This window comes from Natator depressus, chromosome 8 (assembly GCF_965152275.1).
Source record: "Natator depressus isolate rNatDep1 chromosome 8, rNatDep2.hap1, whole genome shotgun sequence".
In the NCBI taxonomy this organism is placed as follows: domain Eukaryota; kingdom Metazoa; phylum Chordata; order Testudines; family Cheloniidae; genus Natator; species Natator depressus.
The window spans coordinates 95318160-95330456 of record NC_134241.1 but is presented as its reverse complement, the minus strand read 5'-3'; the positions used below and the strand labels follow the sequence as shown (position 1 = coordinate 95330456).

Genomic DNA, 12297 nt, shown 5'->3' with positions numbered 1-12297 from the left:
GCATGGCACTAGATCAACTCTTGCTCTCCCTGGTCTTTTGGAATGCCTGCTGCAGTTCCTTCATTTTCATGTAGCACTGCTGCTGATCCCGATCATACCTCTTCACATGCACCTCCTGTGCTATCTTTTCATAGACGTCCATGTTTTAATGACTGATATGTAGCTGCATATGCTCAGTCTCTTCTCTCCACAGGCCCTGAAGATCCAATACTTGCTGTCTACTTCAGGCAGGAGTCTATCTAAAGCAGTGATACTCAGACTGTGGCTCCTGAGCCACAAATGGCTCTTTAATGTGTCTCCTGCAGGGCTCTTTGCAGCACGATATTAAAACACTCTGTGATTTAATTATTAACAACATAGTAAAAGCATCCTTATTGGTTAACAAATTAAGTTATCAACTTGCACTAAAATTAACTTATTTGCTCTGTGTGTGTGTATGTATATGTATATAGAGAGAAAGAGACTAAATATTTCCTCAGTCATACTGTTTAAGTATGAATAGTACTATAGTAAATGAAATAATGAATTCACACTACTGTGGCTCTTTTGGGTAATGTTGATCGCTAATTTGGATCCTGAACCATTGAGGTCTGAGTATCACTGGTCTAGAGTGTTGTGTAGTTGGCATGGTCGGTTGGGTAATTACACACAACAAGTGAGAACTGCTACTGCTAGGTGTGTTTGCCAAGCTGAGCAATCAGGAAAAGTCATTTTAAAAATATGGGGATTTTAAAGGGAGTGGTGTGTCTTCTTGTTTCCAGGACCCCTGGGCAGTGGAGTTCACAATTGTGACCAGAGTGGTCACTATTGGACATTGTGGAACAGCTGCTGGAGGACTGTTAGGGTCAACCGAGGTCATGCAGTCTCTACACTTGCACTGTGTCAACCATAGTATGTTGACCATGGCTCAGTGCTGTTCAGGGAGGTGGTGTTACTGCTTCACTGTAATGGGGCACTTACATTGGTAGAGACAAATTTGAGTGTAGACACGTGTAAATAAGACAATGCAAGGTGACTTACATGAATCTAACCTTGTAGTGTAAACCAGGACATACTGGTGTAACTCCTTGTGCAGACACTCTTATTTTGGAATAAGACTGAATTTTTCTGTTTATATTATGTTCTTCGGAAGGAGTTTAAACTAAACAGAAAAAAGCCAATATTATTCCAGAATAAGAATGGCCACATGTGAGATTATACCAGTTTATGCTAGTACAACTGATAAAATTTTCCTACGTAGACAAGCCCTTAGTGGGGAAAAAAACCCCAACAAATGGAAAACTCTGTTTGAAGGAACTGCCGCATGCCACACCTTTCCCAAATAGTGAGGTCAAGCAATTAAGTGTAGTGTAGGGGTTAGATTATGGAACTGAGAGTCAGGAGTTCAGTTCTGTTGCTGGCTCTTCCATTTACTTTGTGTCTCCCACTGATTATTTGTGTTTTAGTTTCTCCATCTGAAAATAGGGGATAAAAACTTGCAGGAGTAATGAGGATTGATTGACAAATGTTAAATGTTTGTGATTCCTAGACAAAAAGAGTTTTATGTGTATTTCTCATGCACAGTCACCATGGTATCTAGGTCATATAGATGTACAAATTATTATTACTGCAGACAAACTGGCTTAAATTGTCAGCCTCATATCTTGTTAGAAATAGTGTGTGATTAGTCACTTGGTAAATGTGGCAGGGTAATAGGTACATTTTTTTTCCCCCACCCACAGAATTTGGGAAGAGATTCAGAAGATTGAAGCTAATGAATTTTATTTCCAGGACCAGGTACTAAATTAATCTTCAGATGTTTTCTATGGGGGTATAGATGTTAAGCCCTAGATTTGTGAATTGTAACTGGGGTTTTTGCTGTGTAATTTGCCATAGTCAGTGAGAGTTAGATGGTTCTAACCTCATGAGTCTTTGAAAATATAGTCTTACATAGATGAGAAGAAGGAACATTTGTTAAGTAGAAAGAACTTATATTCTAGACAGAGAAATGTTAAACTTTATGACTTGTGAAGTTGTTCTTTAATAAAACCAAAACATGATTTGATTTCTTTGGTATATGGTGCTCTTCCAAGCTGTTTTCTTTTTCCACACGTTTTTCTCCCACTCCTTAAGGTCAGTTTCTCTTTATCATTCAGTTTAGATTGTAAGATACTTGTTACAGGACCCATATCTTATTCCCCTCTTGTGCTATAAACAATTGTGGTTATTTTCTTTTAGTGTTTCTGCATATTCTCACTTGTGGGAAGTAGTTCCTGGCACTGCTGAACTTTGGGGAATTTACAGAAAAACAATGGCCATGGGAATCACATAAATGCCCCTTCATGGCACCAAATGTTCAGTGCTGATGTTATAGAAGCCATGTGGTCCCTAACCACCTCAACTTCTTTTCCATGGATAATTTCAGGTATAGGCACCATTGCTGTGTGACCAGGGGTCTTTTAACTTTTTAGTTTTAGTTTAGACATTTTCAGGTAATTTCTCTACTGTTGAATAGTTAAAATGATTGGATTATTTCTGTCTTGGTTGCAGGCATTGTGTCTAATCTAGGTGCTAAAGAACAGGTTTAAGCAGTGTATCTCATTACCCTCCTTGTTCTTGGAAGAGGATGCACATATCCACTGCCTGATGTACCTTCGGGGAGGACTTGTTCTATGTGCTGCTCACTTGATCCATTCTCTGGTCAGGGCCCTGATCCCTCCAGGGATGGAAATAGGCCTTTGTTCTTTTCAAAGCGTGCTGAACGTAGATTGTAAGCTCTTTTAAGCTCTTTGGGACAGAATGTGTATTTTTACTGCCTGTCTTTACAATGCCTGATCTGAGGCCCTGACTCTTGATTGGTGATACTCGATGCTACTGGAATGCAAATGATTAAAACGGGGAAACAGAAGTATTTGGTGCTAGAACTGGCACCTTCATTCAGCTCCAAATCAGCAGAACACTGAGTTCAGCTATGAAGCTGCCCTGGCATCTGGGGCACGTTTAGTGCTGGGTGCTCTGGTTCTTTTTACCAGGCTGGAGTTGGCTGGTGTAGTTCCCTTGGCTGGAATTTCAGTACTGGGGAAGCCTCCAGCTAAGCAGACTCTTGTTGGTGCTGAGTTTCCCTTAGATCTGTGATCTCCGTCAGACCCAAAATTATGGAAACCTCATTTTTTCTTCAAGGGTACACCTACACTGCAAAACAACACCTGTGGCAGGGAGTCCCAGAACCTGCAACAGCTGACATAGGCTTACGGGTCTTATACTCTAGAGCTAAAAGTAGCAGTGTAGACATTCAAGCTTGGGCTGGAGCCTGGGTCCTGAGACCCTCCCCCTTGCAGTGTTTCAGAGACCAGGCTGCAGCCTGAATGGAAACATCTAAACTGCTATTTTTAACCCTGTGAGCCTGAGTCAGTAGACATGGGCTCTGAGACTTGCTGCCATAGGTGTTTTTTTTGCAGTGCAGACGTACCCTGAGGGTACTGCTTTGTAAGCCCAGGATTCAAAGCCAGGCTCAAGTCTAAGCCCCCTTTCATCTACACACAAATCGTGCTAACCTAGGGCTCAGACCCAGGGTATTAGTAACTGAGAATGCAGAGTGGTTGTGGGGGGCTAGTTAGTGATCTGCATTGTTGTCTGGACACTTCCTGAAATTCCCGTGGGTTGATATAGGAGGAGGAACGGATCAGTCATTATGAGGCTGCTGTCTGTTGAACCCCTTGAGGCTGGACTTCTGTGGTCAGCGTCTGCACTGGTTTGTGGGTAGGAGAGTGCGAGCTGGTTACAGCTGCTGGGTGGCAGTGTGGAGGTTGTTCCTTGCTGGCATCTCTGCAGGCCTGTGTTTGAGACCCTTTGGACCTTACATGTGGCCACATGTTGGGAAGGCACTAGGAAGTCTAGGATATGGGTAATTGAACTTGGGCCTGCATAATGCAGTGTGTATGCTGGAGCCCCAGATTGGAATCCAGAGTTCAACAATTCATAACCTGGAGTTACAAATGAGTGTAGATGCTCAAGCCTTATGTTAACAAACCCAGGGACGGCTAACTCAGATTCTACTAACCCTGGATTTATGGTGCAGTGTAGACATACCCTAAGTGTCCTCTGAGTATTCACACTCTTGGGATGAGCTGGTGGGTGCAGCTCTGATGGTGAAGTCTTCTCATAGGAGTTTATCTCTTTGCATTCCTGAAAGTTCTGAGGATTAGGATATAAAAGGGGGCGTGGTGCCCTCTGCTGCCTCAGTTCCTTCCAACTGCTGCAGCAGATGAATGTAAACTTCCTGGAGCCATCAGATCTGGATCCTTCTTTCAAGAAGAAATCAGTGCCTCAAGGTTAGTAAAGTTTATTATTAATGTAGTTTTAGTATTAGTTATTATGTTAGATAAAGTTTTATTCTTAGGATAGTTGGTAGTTAAGTCTTCAGTTCTGACTAGTGGTTGCATGGCAAATCTGAAAGCTAAGATAACTGGATTCAAAAGAAGCATCTCTTGTCCACCAGTCTTCCCAGTATTGGATGCCTATACTGTCTGTTTATTGTGCTTTGGACAGGGTCACTCCACTTTAAGGTGCTCTCTCTGCAGTTCATTTACCCCAAGGGTATATAACAAGCTCCAGATTAGTCTGCAAGTCTTATTGCTTCAAGAAGATTTGGGCATAAAGCCTCCCAGATCTAATTCCTGTAAAGGATCTGTAGCCCAAGTGAATACACCAGTGTTGGCTCCTGACAACTCAGGGACTAAGAAGAAGGCTGTGCAGAAGATTCCAATCTCTCCATTGGGATCAGTTTCTAAGGGTTCTGTACAGCTGTTTCCTAAGTCATTGGATCCAACTTGAAGTGCTCAGAGACTTGTTTGGTGCCAGTCTCGGAGATAAGAGCCGAAGACAGGAGAAAATTTCCAGTCCACTTACATTTGGTTCTGAAAAAGATTGTGCAAGACAAGAAAGCTCTTGTTAGCAGAGACAAGTCACATTCAGGAGATTCTTTGGATACCTCGGTCCCAGATCCAAGAGCACTGGATCTGAAATTAAAGTCCAAGATTGTGGCTAAGGGTAAATCTCTGCCTGAGATTCATTCCCCAGTTCCAAAGATAGTATTGGAGCAGAAGATTATTCTGGAGATGGCAGTAGTTTTTTCATCGTCCATTTATATGGCATTAACCATTACAATTGTGGCACAAGTGCACTATGAAGATCTGCAATTGGATTGTTTACTGGATTCACAAGAGGCAGGGATTGTTTTCTTGCCTAAAGGAAGACTTCTGTGAGTTTTCCTTGGATCTCCCCACAAAGAAAAGGAGGAGGTTGGAAGAGTTGTTTCAGATATCCTCAGACACTTCCTTGTGGCTCCTTAAAATGCTTTCAGACTCTCCTAATAAGGTGGTTTTTCCCTTCTCCATTTTACACATCCCAGGTCCTGTAATTTCCCCATTAATGTCAGTATTGGATCCAAGGTCGATTTAAGATCGGATCCACAGTCCAATGAAGAATCAAATCATATTAGACTTACAGATATTCTCGGTCCCATTTCCAATAAGAAGGATTATGCCTCTAAATATTGTGACTACAGATCTCCATACCCTTCCAGACAGGAGATGGAGCCTAAATATGGTTATTAGCATGATTAACATAATATGGTAATCCGCAGATCCCACTGTAAGCTGGATGGCCCTATTGGTGGTCACCTAGGAATTGTAGAAATAAACTGTAGTCTCATCAGTGCAGGTACCCTTCTTCCAGCAGGGGTCTGAAAATGGCTTGTGCCTTGTAGCTGAAATCCTTGGATCCTTCCCTTCACCAGCTTTTGGTAAGGAATCTCCCACTATACTTCTGGGTACTCTGTTTAAGGAAGAAGAGGAGCCTGTTGCTCAAATAGAACATCAGCAGTTAGACCCAGCCGTGACAGATGAATGTCAGCAACTGGGACAGTGCCCAGTGGTAAGAGCAGGAGTCATGCTTAGTGGTTAGAGCATGAAGCCATAATCAGGAATGGGAATCCAGGGTCAGAGCTGAAGTTGCAGCTCTTGATCTAAAAAGTGCTTATCTCTATCAGACCAAGGCATTGCAAATACCTTTGTTTCGTTGTTGGACAAGGTAACTTCCAATACAATGTTTAACTTCTCTACTCCTCTGCCCTTTCCCCCACTTTGGAAATTACAAAATACCTATCTGTAGTAGTTGCTTGTTTGACACAATAGGGTATTTTTGTTTATCCTTATTTAAAGATTGGCTCAATAAAACCTCATTAGAAGATGGCCTTTCCAGAGACCTGTGTTACACATGTTTCCTCTTCAAGAAGTTAGGACTCCATGATAAACATCAAAAAGTCTCTTCAGCTACCTTCACAGTGGATTTAGTTTATAGGAGCAGTTCTCAACTCTGAGGTCAGACCATTTCTTCCAGAAGATATTTCTGAAACTTCTATCTGCCAAAATGGTGACCCATCAAAATCCTACTTGGAAAGAACAGTAAAACCCTGTTTATCTGACCATCCGTTATCTCTGGCTCTCTCTGTTAACCAGAGAACCAGCAAACACAGGTCTAGAAGGGGGTGATATCCCCTGTGGCCACTAGATGGTGCAGCAGCATTGCACTTTCCCATTCTTTGGTTTATCTGGATTTCTGCTTAACCGATCAGGCCCTGGTCCCAATTAGATCGGATAAACAGGGTTCTTCTATATGTTCTTTTAAAGTTTAATGGGCCTTGTGTCTTCAGCCACTTGTGGTGTTCTTTATGCTCAGCTCAGAGTGAGAAGTCAGCAGCACTGACTGTCGTTAAATTACAGACCAACTATAGACAGCACATTCACAAGATTGATCATCCTAAAAGAGACACTGCTATCTTTGACATGGACTCAGTGTGCCAGTGACCTGGGAGCAGTGTTTATCCTTCCAGCTCTGTTGAAAACAATCACCTTCGTTGCCTCCAGCCAGGCATGGGGAGCACATTTCAACTAGTTAACAGTTTGAGGTAATTGGAATACTCAGGAAAGGAGACTGCGTACAAATATCCTGGAACTGAGAACAATTCATTGGGTTCTCAAATCTTTTCTGTATTGCATCCGGAATGAGGTACTGCATGCAGGCCATCACACACAACATGATAGCAATGTATTATATTAACTGACAGCGAGGGATTCACTTTTCTTTGTTATGCAAGAAAGCAGTGACATTATGGGACTGGAGTATCTAGTACAATAGCAGGTAGCTGTATACTTAATAGACAGTGACAACAGTCTGGTGGTGGGTGGGTCAACAGAGCAAAGATATAATGGAACTCTATGAGTGGTGGTTAAAGAAATTGGTGATAGACAAGATCTTCACCCTTTGGGGATTTCTGGACATAGATCTGATCATGATCAGACAGAATTCAAGGTATCCCAAGTTTTGCTTGAGAGCAGGGAAAATCAATCTACCCATATTGGACTCTTTTCTCCTGAACTTGAGGAAGTGTCTGTTCTATGCTTTTCACCCTTCCCTCTCATCCATTTTGTGATTAAGTAGATAAGACAGGATGGAGCAAGGATAATTCTGGTTGCCCACCACTGCCATGGCAACAGTGGCACTTGGACTTCTTCAGCTCTCCAGGAAGTATACAGACCTCTCCTGGTGTTACTGAACTTATTAACTCAACAGGAGAACAGAATTTATCATCTGGACCCTTAATCACTACACCTGACTGCATGGGCTATAGGACTTGAATGGTCCTTGGAAAATCTTGCCCTTTAGAAGTGCAGGAAATATTAACATTAGAAAACCAGCAACAATCACAGGAGGACTAGATTTGTGAAGTGAATAAGAGAGAAACATATTGATCAACATTGGCGCACCAGTACATTATATTATTGAATACTTGGTTCATTCAAGTCTTCCAGGTCTTTCCATTTCCTCCTTTAAAGGATATGTAGCAACTATAGTCCACTGTGCATTAACAGATAATAAATCTATCTTGGCACAAAACAAAGTCAAGAAATTTATGAAGGGGCATGCCAATATGCAACTGCCTATAAAAGACCCAAATACCATCTTGGGACCTCAATTTAGTGCTAATGCAACTCATGAACCTCAGCTGGAAATGCTTCTTGAAGAAGAGAAAGAACTATAAGAAGGGACAATAGACACCCCAAATGATCTCTTCCTCTCTACCCACGACATGCACAAGACCTGAAGCAGCATTGGACTTAGGGAGGGATCCTGACTGAAGGAGATTCATCCAGTTAGACTGCTGAAATGTGGTGAGAGAGACTTTGCTTTGAATTCACTTCAGTTGTTAAGTTAGGCATTAGTTGCTTTTTATTTTTATTTTTCTTGTAATTTGTTCTGACTCTTATACCCTCGTTACTTGTATTCACTCAATCTATCCTTTTGTAGTTAATAAACTTGTTTTATCTAAACCAGTGTGTTTGGTTGAAGCATTTGGGAAACTCCATTTGGGATAACAGGATTTGTGCATATAATTTTCTATTAATAAAATGTCAGACTTTATATGAGCTTGTATTGTCCAGGAGAGAGCTAGGCAGTTCAAGACTTACATTTCTGGAGAAAGTTTGGGGCTGGGAATTTGCTGCTGTTGCTCTGCAGTGTAATTCAAGTGTGGCTGGCTATCCCACTCCTACAATGTAACTGGGAGTAACTTACATGCTGGAGGCTGTGTGTGAGCAGACCAGGAGTGGTAGCTTTCATAGCAAAGCAGTGTAAAAGGCACCCAAGATTGGAGAACTGAGGGGACACAGCTGTTCATCGGTCCAGATTGTATCCTGGATAATGTCACAGTCGATCAGACACTTAATTTGGTAGAGCAGTTCTACAGTCCCTGTTCAGTCAGGACTCTGAGTCCCAACTTGTTTGTGAGGTACAGCTTGCCAAACTGTCCTGTGAGTGGGAGTATGTAGAGGATGGTCAAAGAAATGAAGATTGGTTACTTGTAGCTGGAATTCTTTGAGATGAATTCTGTATATTCACACTCCTTCCCCACCTTTGTTGGAGTTCTAATAGAATTCTGACTCTGAGGAGGTTAAAAGAATAAAATGAGATGGCAAAGGGTGCCCCTTTTATAGCCTTGTCCTCAAAATGTTCAGGAACACAGAGGGGAAGAGTAGGAAGGGTGTATGAATTTTCCAACGGGCACTGCTGTGAGAAGGTTCCCCCTTCTGAGTTGCATCTCCCTGCCCGTCCCACGAGTATGACCATTTAGAATCCATCTTGAAGAACTCTGGTTACATGTAAGTAACCTTCATTTCTTTTCTCAAGGATAATGGTGAGAGAAACTGAAGCTCAGAGAGGGTCCCCATGCAAGGGGACCTAATGCACTCAATTCCCTCTGATTTAAATGGAGGTGAATGTCCTCAGCACATCACAGGATAGGCCATAAGTGAGGGAGCTGTTGTGGGGACACTGATTGCATGAAATGGTTGATTGTCTTGCTTATCTTTTAAATAGTGTGGGGATTCATACAGCAACACTATGTTTGACAGAACTCTTTCAACATGCCCACATGCTTTTTACTACCATGGCTGCACCAGTGCATTCTGAGTCTCCTCAGTACTGTTTTTGAGAGCAATGCTTATAGGTAACTTCAGAAAGTAAGGCCAATCTGAATTGTGGGATGGAGTTAGGCTAAATCATTGAATTAGCGCAGAAGTAATGATATTTTATGGATTCCCCTCTGCACTGGTAAGAAACTATTGTAGCCTTCACTGCATTAGTCACGTGTGAACTATAAACCTTGCCCCAGCTGTGGCCACCCACTGGTACAACTAGCACCTTTAATAAAACAACCAAAAAAACCCCCAAAGCCCACCAACAACACAGACAGCTGCTACTTGTGAATATGAGGCATATACGTGTTCCAACCAATGGTATAGACAAGGCCATAATTCTAGCTAGCATAATATGGTTATTCTCTTTGTTTTTGTAAAAGTAGCATCAAACCTTATTATTTTTCTGTACTTAATCACTAGCTAGTCAGAAGGGACCATGTCTTCATTGTTTCTTCTTAAGGAAGGCCCCTCTAATGATGCATAATTGTTTATGAATTGCATTTAGACTCAATAACCAAAACTCTGCAATGCAGCACACAAGCTCTACTCAGCAAAAAGTGTTAAGTTTTAGTTGTCTGTTGTGTGAAACACAATTTTACTCATTTTACAGGCTGATCCAATTGATTATGTTGAAAGTCTTTGTGAGAACATACATATCTTTTGTAAGGAGGACTTTTTGACAGGCGATCAGCTTCTGCTTGAATACAAGCCTGAAGTAAGTAGCACTATAGCTTTCAATGTGTATATTTGAGCTGGATAATTTATTTATTGAGGGTGTACAGGGAATTTAGGCATATTGAATCAGGTTTTCTAGATTAACTGGATCACTTTTATACTTTTTGGGTGCAGAAAACTAATTGCTTGGTTTAGGATTTTATTTGTAGTCCTTTTGTCTTCTGAACTTTTGGAGTAATTTAAAAATACAGTTGGACAGGAGTAGCTAAAGTTGCATTTTAACTGAGTTGTTATTCCTTTATCTTTGTAGATCATTGCTGATGTCCTTAACCAGCTCTGCCCTCTGAGAGCAAACCTTGTTCTTTTGTCTGCTGCCAGTGAAAGAGAATGTCATCTAAAGGAGAGATGGTTTGGGACACAGTACAGTGTGGAGGGTAAAATGACCTGCTAAAGTGTTTAGAGATCTTTTAAAGTGCTCATTGAGACCATTAAAAAGGTGACAGTGCAACGTGCAACCACACAGGAGTGAGAGTGGGAGGATGAAGTCTCAGCTGTGATCCTGACTTCATTATGAGTCAGTAATGGCTTGGTTGCTTTGTGCTTTGGCAACTCTCTTCTGTTTAGCATTAGCTGAGTACAGCCCATCCGGCTTGAAGGGCAGAGTCTTTCTGATAAAGGAGAAAGAGGGATCGTAGTGAGCTTTCCTCCCGATCCCAAATAAATAATGAATGGTGATGAAAATACATGTATTGCAGGTCAAGACAAGATTACGATGTGGTAACTTGCAATGCTAATGCACGCTGTTCTGAGTTACTTTTAAACATGACTATTGTTTCTAATTCTGCTTGAAGTAAGTTTTAAGAGGGGTGTTAAGAGGAAAGGGTGAAGGTGAGCCAAAATGGCATCAGGAAAAGAGCTCCAGTCATTCTGCAAATAGACACGCAGACAGAAACATCAGAAGGAAGGTATCTAGTTCTAGTGGTCACCAACTAGGTATTGATACAGTAGCTGCTGCCCTATTAAATCTATCTACTGTTAATAGCCTAATTTCATGTCTTTCACAGATATTGACAAATATTGGAGTGATTTATGGGCCAGTGACTTTCAGTTAAACCAGGACTTGCACTTTCCTGAAGAAAACAAATATATAGGTGAGTGAGACTAGTATTTGGTTGGACTCTGTCATGTTTCTCTTCCCCATTCTGCTCAGTTTCAGAATGGGAGGTTCTGAGAAATCATCTTTTTCTTTGAAATGAATGTGTGGTTTTAAACTGTTCCTTTTGGAATAGAGAGAAAACATGGAATCATTTGTTTGTCTGAGCTTTTATTAAAGCATGCTTTTAATAAGTTTAAATTTTAGGCCAAATTTAATCTGAAAATGTCTGTTTTAAGATATTCTTAGTGCATGGACCATGTAGCCCAACAGAGCAGCCATGATGCACTCATGAGTAGCTTGATGCAGCTATAGACCTTAGAATCTCATCTACTGAGAGAGGCCATGTTGTTTGGTTATCCCAGTTCTTTTGGGAAAAGTAACACAGACTCTTATAGCAACTGCATCTGTCATCAGAAGTAAAGAGAATGAGGAACTTATCTCTTGAATGAGATTCACTAGCCTATCTGTTATTCACTTCAGGGTTGGCACTGGATATGAGCCAAAGATCTGGTATGGGATCTAAATTCATGACCTGTAGTTCCAGAAGGCAGTGTGCTATTAAATACGCTATGGTGACATAGACGAGAGGAGAGCAGTTTGTTTACAGTTTTGCAAGTTGCACACTTTTGCCAGTGGCTGTGGATTTGAAATATAGTAACCCACATATTCTGTTTCTGTATTAGCCACTGACTTCGCTCTGAAGGCATCTGATTGCCCTGACACGGAGTACCCAGTCAAAATTCTGAGTACACAACACGGCTGTGTGTGGTACAAGAAGGACAATAAATTCAAAATCCCCAAAGGTAACCCCCGTTCGCTGGTGTATTAAACAAAATGTGCAAAACAAAGCTTTTCCTATGCAATAGTACTGGCACCTAAATAGTACTGGCAATTTGTTTAGAAGTAGGACTCGTAGCTCCTCTTTTCTCCAAAATCCAAGCAGCACAGAAC

The 12297-nt window shown here is 41.4% G+C and overlaps 1 protein-coding gene across 2 annotated transcripts in view; it reads left to right on the top strand.

The window, feature by feature from the left end:
* LOC141992963 (nardilysin-like) overlaps positions 1–12297 on the top strand; it is an 84285-nt gene that overhangs the window by 41053 nt on the left and 30935 nt on the right. For both annotated transcript variants that reach the window (XM_074962307.1, XM_074962308.1), the window contains exons 14-18: positions 1722–1776; positions 10126–10230; positions 10501–10624; positions 11255–11341; positions 12030–12149. In XM_074962307.1, coding sequence (XP_074818408.1) covers positions 1722–1776; positions 10126–10230; positions 10501–10624; positions 11255–11341; positions 12030–12149 — 491 coding nt within the window. The remainder of the gene's footprint in view (positions 1–1721; positions 1777–10125; positions 10231–10500; positions 10625–11254; positions 11342–12029; positions 12150–12297) is intronic.